The sequence below is a fragment of the Puntigrus tetrazona genome, chromosome 5 (assembly GCF_018831695.1).
Source record: "Puntigrus tetrazona isolate hp1 chromosome 5, ASM1883169v1, whole genome shotgun sequence".
Classification (NCBI taxonomy): Eukaryota; Metazoa; Chordata; class Actinopteri; order Cypriniformes; family Cyprinidae; genus Puntigrus; species Puntigrus tetrazona.
This window is the reverse complement of record NC_056703.1, coordinates 32,565,328-32,580,585: the sequence shown is the minus strand read 5'-3', so window position 1 is coordinate 32,580,585 and position 15,258 is coordinate 32,565,328. Positions and strand designations below refer to the sequence as shown.

At 35.0% G+C, this 15,258-nt stretch overlaps 1 protein-coding gene across 2 annotated transcripts in view; it reads right to left on the bottom strand.

The window, feature by feature from the left end:
• unc5ca (unc-5 netrin receptor Ca) overlaps positions 1-15,258 on the bottom strand; it is a 108,885-nt gene that overhangs the window by 54,618 nt on the left and 39,009 nt on the right. For both annotated transcript variants that reach the window (XM_043240537.1, XM_043240538.1), the window contains exons 2-4: positions 13,099-13,332; positions 6,446-6,589; positions 1,527-1,630 (exon numbers count right to left, since the gene is read on the bottom strand). In XM_043240537.1, the coding sequence (XP_043096472.1) occupies positions 1,527-1,630; positions 6,446-6,589; positions 13,099-13,332 (482 nt within the window). The remainder of the gene's footprint in view (positions 1-1,526; positions 1,631-6,445; positions 6,590-13,098; positions 13,333-15,258) is intronic.

Here is a 15,258-nt window from a genome sequence, read left to right as displayed (position 1 = left end):
GAAATAAAAATACAATTTATTACAAGTATTAAATTCATGATTTTGCAGTAAAAACCTTTTACAAATATTTTACCAAAAATATTAAAATGTTATAACAGTAATACTCATTTATCTGTACTATCTTGTCTACTCGTCCTTTTCATTAAAAATAAATAAAATATTTAGAAAAATATTCAATTATATGTTTATATGCACTTAAATTAACCATTTTAACAACTGAATACACATGTTCATGCATAATCTTGTTTAACTCATCCTTTTCACGAACAAATAAATAATTAGAAAATATAATAATATGTAAAAATAGAAAATAGAATAATTTTAAATAATTAGAATATTTTAAAATATAAAATAAATTCTAGGCACATTTTTAAGCATCATGCAAATCAGTAAGTCAGTGTAGTGTCTTTTTCTGTCCTACATTTACAGTGTGCTTTCACACTTCTTCTCTATTTTTAAACAGTTCACGAGACCTTAGAGTTCAGTGGAAGTGACACTCCAGAAAGACATAAACAAGCTCTGCGTACACCCATGCAGTGTCACACACAAAAAAAACACATTCGGACATTATTGCATTATTTAAAAAATAGAATCTGCATTTAAATGATGTGCCAGCTTTTCTCACAACAAACTTCACATTTCCGAGTGATATTTAGCCAGCTGCTCTCAAGGTCATTTTTCATGGATGTATGAAGTCAGTTCTGCTCAGGTTCACGCAGGTGTCCTCGCAGAATAACCAGTGGCCTACTTTATCATATTAACACACAAACACGGTCCACAAAATCTGACAAGTGTCTAAAGCTTTTCGCTTTCACTTTGAATAATACATTTATAGTTTTATACTGTGAAGAAGCTTAGATGTGATTCAAAACCTGTTGCTTCAGCAAAACACTTACCGCCTCATGCTTTTATAATATTTTAATAGTGCTGGGCAATCATTAATCGTGATTAATCACAACCAAAATAAACGTTTTTTTTGGTTTATAAGATGTGTGTGTGTAACATGTATATTTATTATCTATATATAAATGTGAAAATATTTACATGTATTTATATTAATATAATCTACATTTTGTATAAATATATTTAATATATGAACATAACAAATGTTGCATTTATATATACGTAATATACACGGTGCACACACACAAATATATATATATATATATATATATATATATATATATATATATATATATATATATATATATATAACATTTTTATATCAAATATATTAACTTTTAATTAATCACGAATAATCATTGCACATTTTTTTTATAATCCATTTCTTCATGAATGTTATATAAAAAACCTATATGTGCCTTCAGCCCTTTTGCAGCCTACTAATATGAATATGAGCTGTCAATTTAACATGTTAATTAGTGCATTTAATTATGAAAAAAATAGTTTGACAGCTGGCAACACAGGAAAGAGCTTGACATTCATCCCTATAGGCATATCTGATCTGTACGGTATTGACACATGCCAGCGAGAGAGTGTGTGTGTGTGTGTGTGTGTGTGAGTACCTCAGCAGGCGGTATGCCCTCGGGTGGGCGGCACTGCAGCAGTACTTCCTGTTCGAGTGACACCTCCTTCCCCAAGGGTTCCTGCTCGAACGTCTTCCTCAAGACTGTGGAGAACGGAGACACAGAGGCAGCTCATTTACTTCCACTATAATAATCACCTAGAAATAGCTCGAATATTTCTTAAATTTCGCACGGCCATTTTAAAACCCACTTCGTTTCGAGGTTTAAACGCAAAAATAACAGATGTTCCCTCCGACTTCCGCACTCCACATAATAACAAGTAGAGCAGAATTCATTATGGCGCCGGATTTCATCTCGCCGCGATGTTTTGTGAGCAGCTGACAGTGTGTGTGTGTGTGTGTGTGTGTGTGACGGGTTTCTTCACACAGGTGAAGAGCACAGCTAACAGGACGTGTGAATAACGCTCATATCTGCCATCTTCTCAGGTCAAAGCAAACATTTGTGCTATTCGTTCGCTTTATTATCTCATAATGTTCACGTGTGGGTGTAAATATCTATTTTTTTCCCTGTTGGTTTCTGTGTGTGTGCGCGAGTGGGTGTCTAACACTCGAGGTCTAACGGACAGAAGGCCAAACTCATCTCGTCTTCAACACGTCCTTCTCACACCTCATGTGTGAACCTGTGAATTGTAAATGCAGAGATGTGTGTGAATATGTGAATACCGATCTTTTTTCTCTCGGCTGAAGAACAGACTTCATATCTGTCCACTACCGATGAGCGACACATAAATGATCATTTATGACATATGTTGGATTTTATATTTCGTACTGTTATAATTTGGCATTTCCCATAAAATATTAAAGCGCCTCTGTTGTGGATTTTAGCGAATGAGCTTTCGCGCAGCGTGTAAGTGAATCAAAACATCCGTGCATGAAGTTATCGGCTCTCAAAAGAAAAAATTTGACTCACTGAATCGTCGAAATGAGTCGTTTTCGAAACGATTCCCAAGCCGTTTCGCGTTGATGTCAAAATGAAACATCAGCACATCGCTCGCCCTCTTGATTTTCACGTTGGTCTGAATGAAAGTGCAACTTCGTTCTTTGCCACTGGGAGCCGTTTTGCAAGGTTCGGGAAAAATGTAGCATTGAACGACTTGTTTGGGAGCCAAATAAGGTAAAAATAAATGCGTATTATAAAAAAATAAAAGTATTTACAGAGCGTGCATGCATGTCAACCAGTTGTTTGGGGCTCCCGAAACCAAAATAGGATTTTTTTCATGACCCATAATGCACTTTAATACAACATCAGGCATGGAGGAGTAAGGCAATTAATAGTAAATATGACCAAAATGATTTCCGTCGTCACGTGCAGCCTCCATGAATGAAACCAGCTCACAGACATAAAAAGTAAATCCAGGCTACTATTAAATAAACCAATTGAAAATATGAACAATTATGTAGTAGGTATGTAGAAATGCATTTCTCTGTTAAAGACACGTCCATCACTGTGGAGACGGAGAGTCAGTGCTGGTGTTTGCAGAGACTGAGAAAGCACTAGTTTATTAAAACGTCGTCTTTTCCCTCCATGCATTCATAATTATTACTTCTGCTGGTGCTTTAATATGCCAGAATGCTTATTTAAACATAATTTAGTAGGTTATTATACGATTTAATCTCTAGCACCACCCATGTATGAAAATGTTTTATTTAGGTACATACTGATAATCATGCATTATTTATAAAATATATATATTTTACAAAAAATATATGTTTCTAAAAAGCTACAAAGTTACAAAATAAATTATTTCAATAAAAAAATTCAATAAAAATATTTATTTTGTTTACCTGCGTATCAGTGTGACCATTAAGATCATTAAGCATGCAAATGTGCTGTTAAATTATTAAAATATTAACTTCCTCTGAGATATTATTAAAAGCAAATATTTAATCTCAAATGGGTTTGGCTTGGACAAATCATCTGGGAATCTCTGCATTACATGAACAAACATTAATAAACACGAAAATAACAATGACATCAAGTCTTCAAGGTTTTAAATATTTCGTGCAGACTTCCAAAATCAAAAGTTACCAAAGTTTTATGAATATGATGAGAACACATCACCAGCGTTTAGTAACATACGTGGTTTGCAAATTTATTTACAAATGGCATTTATATGATTCCGTCTTGTAAATACAGTCAAAGCTAAATGATATGACACGCTAGGATTTTTAGAAATTAAAAAAACAAAGAATAAGGAGGAATAGCTAGCTATATTATGAACGATTTAACATTGTGTGAATACTATGCGATTATGTTCTGATTGTTATACTGATTGTATGTGTTACTATCAGTTCTGCGGACAATGATTCAGTTCTGATTCAACGATGCATTTGAGTCAACGCTCCTAAAATGTCGATTCGTGATTCGTTCATAAAGTCTGACCTCATGCATAATTTGGTTGAGCGCAAATTCTCACAAATAATCCGATTGAGAATATGACCATTTTGGCTTAACTAGACTTGACTGCTTTACTTCTAGAAAAGCTTTAGGTTGAACGGACGAATCCCCCCCCCCCCGAGCGGTTTCATTCGTCAAAACACAGTAAAAAGATTGAGATCAAGAAACATGTTTTTTTATCTATTTCACCCAGTGCTGCTCACCCTGAACCTTCAATTGTCTGCGCTGTGATTTCTCCATTCAGCTGGACATAAAACACACACACGCTCGCACATAAGGAAATATCTTCAGCCTGTCGAGCTTTTTACTGTTCACACACACACACACACACATTGTGCTTGTCTGTTTTCCTTCACATTACTGAAGGAGGTAATAGGCAAATAAATCACGTCTCAGAGGAGGTGTGTGTCTGAGTGTGTGAGTGTGTAATGCATTCAACTCATAGTTTTAGTGCTCTACATTGCTACAGCAACAAATCTTATACAGCATTAATATCCCGAACAGAGCTGAAGCCACACACACACACACACCTGTATAACAGCACTCCTATTTTATTCATAATTATAATGTCTGGACCAAACTGACCACAGTCCCTGAACTCATCACATGTAATGTCAAGTGCTATTTAAAGTCACTAAACTAATCAAATACAACATCTATCACTATACACTCTCCCTGGAATTAATTCAATATAGCATTTAGCACCAAAAACACTGACTAAATTAATAATATATAATATATATTTTTTTTATATATATATATATATATATATATATATATATATATATATATATATATATATATATATATATATATATATATATATTATAATTCTTTAATTTAAAATCTATTATAAAGTATTTAAACATGCATCAACTATAACAGCTATATACTGTCTAATATCTAACATATAATTTTTAGGATGCAAAAAAACAATATATTAACTATATAATAGTTTTTAAATAACAAAGACAACATTTACACACAACCTAACAATATATTTAATTAATAAAAATATAATATAAAATCTAAAAACATTATGACATGACATTATTTAAGTTTACATATAAGTTTACATATTATATTAGTACAAATGTGTATTATACAAAATATTCATTAATAATATATAAAGTATTAAATATTCAGTCACTAATCAATTAAACTAAAAATAAGTTAGCAACTTACAGTAACTGTAAGCTGTACAGTTTCCATAGAAATGGTCTTGTCTAAAAACTCTTAATTTTATATTATTCTCTCTATACTGAAATAATTCATAAACATTCCCACACAGACCTGTGTTCATAGTGACCTGTAGCATCTATCACGATCCAAAGAAACCTTCAAAAAAGAGCTAGTGGTGATTTATATGGACCCTTCAAGTCCATTCACACACACACACACACAGGACAGTGCTTGTGTGTCAGAAACTCGCATACATTTATTTGGGCACTAAATTTGTGCTCGGCTGTGAATCATCGAGATAATCTATCATCTTGTTCAATCTTCCTGTCATGTCCATCTCTCTCTCTGTGATAGCAGCCGTACGTCAGTGAGTGTGTTTTTGTGCAAGTGTGTTTGTATCTTTGTGTGTGCTGGTGTGTGACAGAGAGAGAATTTCTGCCCTGTTCAATCACCCATAAAATAACCCAGCTGAGAGTTCCCACAATGCCCCTCTCCTCGCAATAGTACGACTGAATGAGTCAACAAAACACATAAGTACAAATACACGTCAAAATCTGCTGCTTTTCATTTAATCTCATTACTAAGCTGCTCACTCTCGACAAACCTGAAACACACTTCTTGAAACAGTCGTAGATAGATAGAGAGATAGATAGACAGATAGATAGAGAGATCTATTTATCTATCTGTCCATCTGTCTGTCCGTCTGTCTATCTATCCATCTATTTATCTATCTGTTTAACAATCTATATATGTGTGCCTATCCATCCATTCATTCCAAAGCCGCATTGATTTATTTAGCTCTGATCCTGAAAGCATCCAGATGAGAGGAAGTTTCTTGTGTTTTACTGCCAGTCGGCTTCAGTCTCTGTGTCTCTGTGTCTATCACACACACACACACACACACACACACTCGCCCGAGACAACAGAGGGAGAGTGAAGTGCCCTTGGGCCGCACCGATAACCTGCTCCCAACTCACACACACACACTCAAGATGAACTGCAGGAAATTAACAAGATTAATATGACCATAAAGCGATGTCCAGACAGTCCCCTGTGTGTGTGTGTGTGTGTGTGTGTGTGTGTGTGTGCTCCAGACTGTCTCTTGTCTGCAGACTCTGATCTGCATAAATGCTCCATTACCTTCAGCCAGCTTACAGACTTCTTCACAGTCTGTGTGTGTGTGTGTGTGTCAATAAACATGAAGCCAAAGTGTCTGTCAGACAGAGAAATCTCCTGCAGTCAGAGCAGACAGAGCAAAGACTCTTCTCATTAAAGCTGTGTGTATGTGTGTGTGTGTGTGTGTGTGTGTTTATACTCACATGCGATGCGGACGTGCACCTTGCGGCTTTTGGTGGTTCCTGCGGAGCTCCAGGCGACACATTGGCACCAGTAATCTTCCAAACCAAACAACTCCTCCACCTGCTGCCGGGAGATCTCGATCCGCGCTTCCCTCACCACCAAACCTGCACACACACACACACACACACACAGATCAGACTCATGTCGCCAGACGTTTGACTATCGGCACAGCGTCTGGTCCACATTGATTGAAACCACGCACAGATGTTTGCCAAAACAAATAATCTGATTGCACGTTTCGAATCAAATGCTTTTATGTAACTAGGCAACCCAATGAAAATATCCGCATTACAAGTTCTTGCGAAGGAAATGTAGCCGCGTGGGTTTCGTGAGAGTCAGCTGATCAAAGAAGCCTCGGGATGACTGTGTTTGCCTTTCCTAACATATCTAAAAAATATGCCAAGAACGCTTTCTTTTCATGTTGCTAACTAAACAAGAGACGGGATTTTTGTGTAAACATTCCCGTCTCAAAGCGATCCTGCAGCTCAAATGGCAGAGCTAGCGATCTCAAGGTCATGGGTTCGAACTGATAAACTGTACGGTTTGAATGCGATTTAAATCAGTTAGGATAAAAGTGTGCGTCAAACGCCATAAATGTTAACTGTGCAAACATTTCAGCTTTATGCACTACTTCAAGAACTGCTTTGATAGCTGGGTGTTTCTTTAAAAGATATGAGACGGCATGTAAAAAAATATATATCCGGTTAAAAAAACTGGCAGCTGTGTTGATGAAAAAATTTTAATTACTAAATTAAATAAATAAAAATATAAATAAATAAATACATAATAACCATAAAAATAGCTTAGTGAAAAATTTAACAAAACACTACAATGTACATTACTGATAGCAAATTTAGAAAAATAAAAGATTATGCAAAATATTTAAAGAATTTTATGCAAAATATAATCATGTGTCATGTAGGTTCCTTCACTGTTTACTGTTATTTGTTTAAGATACAGTAAATTATACAATAATTCATAGTTTTAAATTAAATCATAATTAATACCATAATTGGCTGTCTTTGGAGAGTCACAAAAATACTTTGTGATATGACTAAATTAAAATGACTACATAAGGTTACATAAAGGGTTCCTACAAACATTTTTGGCCATCTATAATATTTAATAGCAACAATTTAGAAACAAATACATGTTCGTGGTTCTGTTAGTGTTCACATTTATGAGGTAAACATATTATTTATATATATTATATATATTTTTATTTCACAAATATATATATATATATATATATATATATATATATATATATATATATATATATATATATATATATATGATTTCATTAATTAGATTTTTATTACATCCCCTCACACAGTCAGTCATATATATATATATATATATATATATATATATATATGGTAACATTTTGATAATATAATTGCACATTATGACTTTTTACAGTATGCTTCTCAGGGTTATTAAAACTAAAACAAGTTTAAAAATAGTTCTAGAAAACAAAATAAACTATTTAAAATGTATTTAAATTGTGCAATTTTAAAATTAAATTAAACTAAAATCTTACATTAGTTTTTTTTAATTAAACTAAATTCAAATCTAAACATCAAATTTAAATCTAACACTTATTTTTAAGTCAGCTAGTTGGCAAGGCAACATTTCTAATATTTATTGGGTTTAACCTAAAGAGCTAAAAAAATCAACTCTTACATTTTAAGAATTGCAAACATTTAAAATATGAAGAAAAACTATAATAGTATACACAGGCCTAACTGAAATAACTCTGTTGCTTACTGTCCAAATCTGTGTAACGCTCGAAATTGAATAAATCAGGCCTGCCATTTTGATAAAGCTGTTGACATTTTTCTGCACAAAGTTCCTGTGAACAGTTTCTGAGGCTCCCATCACGCCAGTGCCGATCACACCGATGTCGCATGATGCAAGCGAGATGTTTTTATATATATTTCAGAGCTCTCCCGGCAGACAGCACAGCACTTCTGCTCTACATGTATAAATAATGGACCCCTCGATGTCTCCATGATATATTCCCTGATAGAAATCAATAGCTCACACTTACCCTCTGTGTTAGTTTGTTTGGGGCTGTGTGTGTGTTTGTGTTTATGCCAGCGTTTGGACGTGAACGGCAGAAACCTGTAGCCTTGAAAAGAAGGAGTGAGGCGAAAAGACACGCTTACGCACATGAATGTTTTACCAAACATCACTCGTGGTCAAGCAGATATGAAGGAGAGGAGAGCAGGATTCGCACAGGACTAGGAGAAGAATACGGTATACACACTCACACACACACACACACACACACTTCAGCGCTTCTGTGATGTTTTCCTTTAAAAACATCCTTATTGCGAGATTCATCCCGAGAAGCGAATTCCATAGGATAGAACTTGTTTGGAAAAATAATAAGCGAATGCATGCCTCAAACGTTTCCCACCCAAGTCGAGATCACCAGAAAATGGAAGGGAAATGAAAGCAAGCATAGAGTTTTTTTAAAACTTGTTCTGCCGTCCAGCAGCTGAAAAGCACGCGTGTCAGCACACCTCTCCTCAATAACGCGTGATTCAAGGAATCATTTACGTCTGAAGCACAATCACTGCAGGACGACTCACGCTGAACCTTAACATTTATTGGGGGGTTTTCAAAGCGCTATGAGCACAAGCAATAATAATACTGCCTTAAAAACACCTCTAGCGATGACTGCTGGATGAATATCAATAGAGCTCTGCCTTGCGAGCATAAAAACACACAAAGCATGTAAAAGCACACATACATAAACACAGGCAGAAAATCAATGGCGGCAATAATGGGATGGGGCGCGTTTTTACAAGGAGATCTGTGAGCGCACACACATCTTTGTTCTGGATTATTGTGAATATGAACTCAATTCCTGTTGAGATTTTCACTGTGGGATGTCTGTTAAGAACAGACAAGACTCCGGAACACTGTTTTGAGGTTTTGGGTCGGTGAAATGTTTTTTAAAGAAAGGAATGAATATAAATTAATGGTTTTATTCAGCTGGGATGCAAAAAAAAAAAAAAAGTGACGGTAAAAAAAAGACATGTTCTTTTGAAGTGTTCTATTTTCCCAAAAGATCCTGATTGTGTTATGGTTCCCCACAATAAAATATGAAGCAGCGCAATAATTTTCAACGTTGATAAGAACAAAAAAATGTTTCTTGACCCACAAATCAGCATATCAAGACATCTGGAGTGCTGAAAATTCAGCTATAAATCACAGAAATAAATGATATTTTTAAATACAACGAAATTGAAAAAGTCGTTTTAAATTGCAATAACAGTTCACAATATTATTATACAATATTTTGATCAAATAAATGCCACTTTGGTGAGCAAAAGAGACATTATTCAACAGCATTAAAACCAACCCTGAATTTGGTTTATATTATTATAAAATATAGCTGATATTTAAAAGAGTGCTACCAGTGAGAAATTTAAATACAATCCCAGATTTCAAATCAAGTCGCATTAAAGTGTCTACAGTCTGTAAGTTTGATTTGTTTTTGCGAATCAGTTCCAACGATCATTTCCAGCAAATTAAGTGATTCCAGAATTAATTTCTAAACTTGCTTCCTTACTTAAAATCTTAGCATTTCAGCTTAAATGAAATCAAAAACGGCTTTAAAAAAATGAGTTGAATTTTGATTAGTTATTTTGATTAGTTACGGTGACGTAAAAACCCGTTGGTCGTATCATCGCTGCGTAGCACTTATCTAAAAAAAATAATAACGTGAAATATTTATTTCTGATTATACTTGTCATACATTCAGTTTTTAGGAGCTCAAATCCCATCACTCCTGCCCGCCGAAAGATAAACGAGCCGTCTTCTAGAAAACAATGGAAACTTACTTGACTTTGTGACTGTGGCAGACATTTTTCTGAATGCCGCTCTGTTGTGTAAACATACCGAGACGTCTGTTTAAACGAGGCCCTCCGAGACAAAGACCGCAGCGGGAAAGAGTCTTTCTGACTGAACCAGATAATGAGGCTCAATCTGAATCTTCTGCACAATTTAGACACGCAAAACACTCATCACGCACTCCACGGGCCGATTACACCCCGGCTTTCATGACAAGGAACAGATTTAACCTTGTTTACTCACAATCGCCAAAACGAACAATGAAATTGATTCATAACGATATTACAGCGTCCCAAATAGAGACAGATAGCGATGCCGGAGGGAGCCCGCGGCCGGCGAACAAAGACGGACCTAAACCAAACAGCGAGTGAAAATCTAATTAAAAGCATAAACTATATCTCTCACTCGCTCTCTCTAAATCTCTTTCTCTCTCGCACGCGCTATCATTTTTTATGATAAACGTTACCGTCGCACATTAAAGTTCAATGACGGTGTTTAGAGCGGTCGGCCCGTAATAACTCCGCGCTCTGACCCGAGTAATATCCGAGGTGTGATTATGACAGTAAAAGTTTCCACCGCAGAGATATTAGAGCAGAATTACTGCGGCGGGTTGATATCAAAGATCCATTAGAGTCATTAGCTCAATAGGAGCTTGTTAACCTCTGCGTAATGAATTGAGCTCTTCTGCTCGCCCACACCGAGAGCGGCTCGTGTCGGTTTCTCCAGCGGTGAGGTGACTGTGCTGTTTTCATTCTGAATGATCCAACTTTAGCTTCTCCAACCCGAGAGGCACGGCGATGTTTCTGTCTTCGAACATTAACGTACGCCAATACGCGAGAGCGACTGCTCAGTTTCATTTTAAAAGTGTTGCATCCTTAGCACTGTTGCGATCGAGTGCTATAGACATTAGCCTCACCTGTCTTATTCTATAGCTAGATTGTCGTGCGGTCTGGAGTCAGTCAATTATTATTTTTAGTCAGCGAGGACGCGTTAAATTGATCGAAAGTGACAGCGCATTCGAATGATTTTTTTGAAGGGTCGTGACACTGAAGACTGAAAAAAAACGCAGGTGAAAAATCAGCTTTGCATCACAGGAATAAATAAAATTTTTTTATTTATTACAACAGAAAGCAGTCATTTTAAATTGCAATAATATTTCACAATATTACTGATTTTACGGTATTTTTAAACAAATAAACGCGAGCTTCTTTAACCGTTAAAGCACTTAGCACTTCTTTACCGATATACCAATATGCCAGTTCCCACCTGCTCTGCATTCAAAGATTTTATATTGTTTGTTCTTCAAAGTTGAAATCTCCTTATATGAAACTTTTTGAAAGTGGGAAAAATTACTCGGTGCACCTTTAGTCCGTGAATTGTAGCATTTTAGCTTTTGACTATCATCAAAAGTGGACCTAGATCACTCGCTGTTCTTGGCTTGTACTCCGTGTTCTGTTCTCGCAGTGGGAAAAAGACGTTTTTGCATTTGGCATACGCTTTGCCTTTGCATCGAAGGTATCCATACAGACGCTGTGATTCGCTCAACGGCACACCTACAAAACAGAGCAATGCCCAAAACAACAATTTTTCGGTTCCTCAAAGAACTGGTTTTAAGCGAAAGGTTCTTAAGATCCATTTTTGTTAGCGTGAAGGGTTACTGCACCCCGAAATGAACATTTTGTCATGAATCACTTACCCCATGACGTTCCAAACCTACTGTGACTTTACGGTGCCAAATCTTGAGATAAACTGCAAAAATTATTCTCGTAGCTTCATAACATTATGCTTGAACCACTGACGGCACATGGACAGACTGTTTTTATATAGTTTAAATTGTGTTTCGAAGACAAGCTTTTAGGGGTTTGGAACGACATGGGGGTAAGCGATTAATGAAAAAAAATATATTTAGGGATGGAATAATCTTTTAAAAGTTCTTCATGAGTTCACCACATGTTAATAATGCATTTTTTTAAAATAATTATTTAATTTGGAATCTTGCTTCTCTAGTATCTTCTGGATGACTCTAACTTTGCAACACTGATGCTGTTATTGAACTGAATTGAATCAACATTAAACTGACCTGAGCTGATTAGTATTTGTAGCTACTTATACACACATAAAAAATATTATGCATAGGACTGAAGCAATGCTCACTCGGAAATTGTTAGCAAATTAGAAACTGAAAAATGTAATGCATGATTGATGAACCTTGCAACACTGACACAGTTTTTGAATGTAATTGAATCATCATTAAATCAAATTGATCTGGCATAACTGTCCTGAGTTTTAGAATAAAATACTTTTCTATCTCAGAATTCAGACTTTATCACTTACACACGTCACAAAAAAGTCATAATTGCATATTATGAATGCAGAATTGCTTGGAATTCTGAGAAAAACTTCAAGAATGGTGCAGCAGAAATGGCGAAAATATGTCAAAATTGCTAGATTGAAAATTTGATCATGTATATACACATCGAGATGTCATCGAGCGGTCACACTTGGTGTTGACTAGACTAACTTCACCCCCTGTGTAGCAGTCATATAAAGAAGCCGTAATAAAAAAGCTCTCATAACATTACATAAATAATACACCAACCTGTACGTGTCAGGAAGGGGTTTATCTATCTCTCAATGAAACCCATGAATAAAGCAGAGCTATCACTTTTTTACTGCACCTCAGAAAAGGCCGTAATGTTTCCGACCCATAAAGGTGAGTGATGGGGTGTGCGTGCGTGCGACTGACCCGACGTCTCGTCCACCCGCTCCTCTATGGTGTGTTCTCTCTGATGGACCCATTCTCCGTTGCACTTGAAGTAGATCTGAGCAGCAGGTGTGGCCGTGCAGTAGAGATTGACAGCTTTGTTCTTGACGATGTAAGCGTCCTCCGGCTCCAGCAGGAAGTGTGGGAGGGGCTCTGGAGGGTCACTGGGGAAGGTCTCCGGCAGCTCACCCAAGCCCAACAGGAAGTCATCATCGCCTTGGAAAAAGAACAGACAACATGAAGCATCTTTTTGACGCGTTTCACAATTTCAACGAGATGACAGGTTTGCAAATCAGCAATTCTTACAAGTTTGAAGATTTTTCAAAGAAATCAATACTTTAGCATAGATGTAGAAAAGCGATCATCTTAACTTAAATTTTTGAAATATATTACATGAAAGATTTTAAATTGCAATAATATTCTAAACAAAGAGGATATTTTAATTTACATTATGAAATATGTTGCAATATAAAACTAAATTGTAAAAATATATCGCAAAATTATTTTAATTTGCAATCAAACTTCACAATACAACTACTGAAAAGAAATATTTAAATTCAATTAAAGTTATTTCAAATTGTAATAATATTTCACAATATTACCAGGTCATATTTGAATTTACATTTTAAAATATTTAACAATATATTGAAAAAATTACAGATTTTTTTATTTATATTTTAAAAGATAAAGTTAGTTTCATTTGTGATCATATTTCACAATACAACTACTACAATAAAAGTGATGTTTTAATTTACACTTTAAAATATAATACAATAAAAAAATCATTTGTAATTGCATTACAGAATGCTACTGTATTTTACATTTTTAAATGTATTTTAATATGTTATCACATTTCACAATACTACTACTCAAAAGTCATTTTAATTTACACTTTATAATATATTACAGTTATTTTAAAATGTAATAGCATTTTACAGTATAACTATTTCAATAATATTTATTTTGATTTGTGGTGTACATGTAATTGAAACACCGTAAAAAAAAAAAGTGTAAATTAGTTTTAGAATAGAAAACACATCCCTCAAAATTGCAGAATAAACTTTTGCAACAAAAATCCCCATTACGCCAATTTATTCACAAATGTCAGTTTTCTCAGAGCCTCTTATACTGTAATTTGTGTCTGAGCTCATTTGGGGTCCGGAGAGGCTTCACATGCAGAAACTGGTGCAGGCCTGTTTTTGGATCTCATTATGAAACAGGATCTCACAGTTGTCTCTAACTGATCCCCGGTTAATGGAGTAACTGCTGCTTATTTTTAGCTCAAGTTTGAAAAAAATATGACGTTCTGAGATTTCTGACGTTCTCCCTTACACTCGTTCTCTGCTTCGAATAAAGAGACTAATTAATGACTGAGCAGATGGATAAATAAATGAAAAACAAACGAACGAATGAATGAATCCGCAAACTAATGAACAAACATAAATGGATGAATCAAACGAATGAACAAATGAGTGAATATTTGAATGCACGAAAAAAGAATGAACGAATCGATGTCCGTATTAACAAGAATGGAAGAATTACTAAATGAATGAATGAACAAAAATCGCTAAAGAGGGCTGAACGAAAGCATCAGTCAACAAACTAATAAGAAATAAAACTAGTGAACGTACACATGAACCTGAATGAACAGATAATGAATGAATGAATAAATGACAAGCTAATCGATGAACGAACACACAATTGAACAAATGAGCCAACGAATGAACAAATGGCCTAATGAACTAACAAACGAACAGAAAATAAATTTCATAATACACACATTTAATAAATGAACAAACAAAACTAATTCATGTAATCAAAAAACATTTTAAGATATGACCAACTAACAGTAAAACAACAAATGAATCAAAACTAATGAACTACGAATGGATCAATTTGTCAACCAAAGAAAACCAAGAAAAAGCTCTAATAAACTAATAAACGACTGGATGAGCAAAATATACGAACATAAATAAACGGATGAATCAATCAACGAATGAATGAATCAAAGGCATGAACAGAACAACAGATCAACCAATGAATCAACATATGAACCGCCAAAATAATGAATTATTAAATGGACATATGAACGAATGAATTAAACTACGGAAAGAAAGAACATGAATGACTGAACATGGTCGA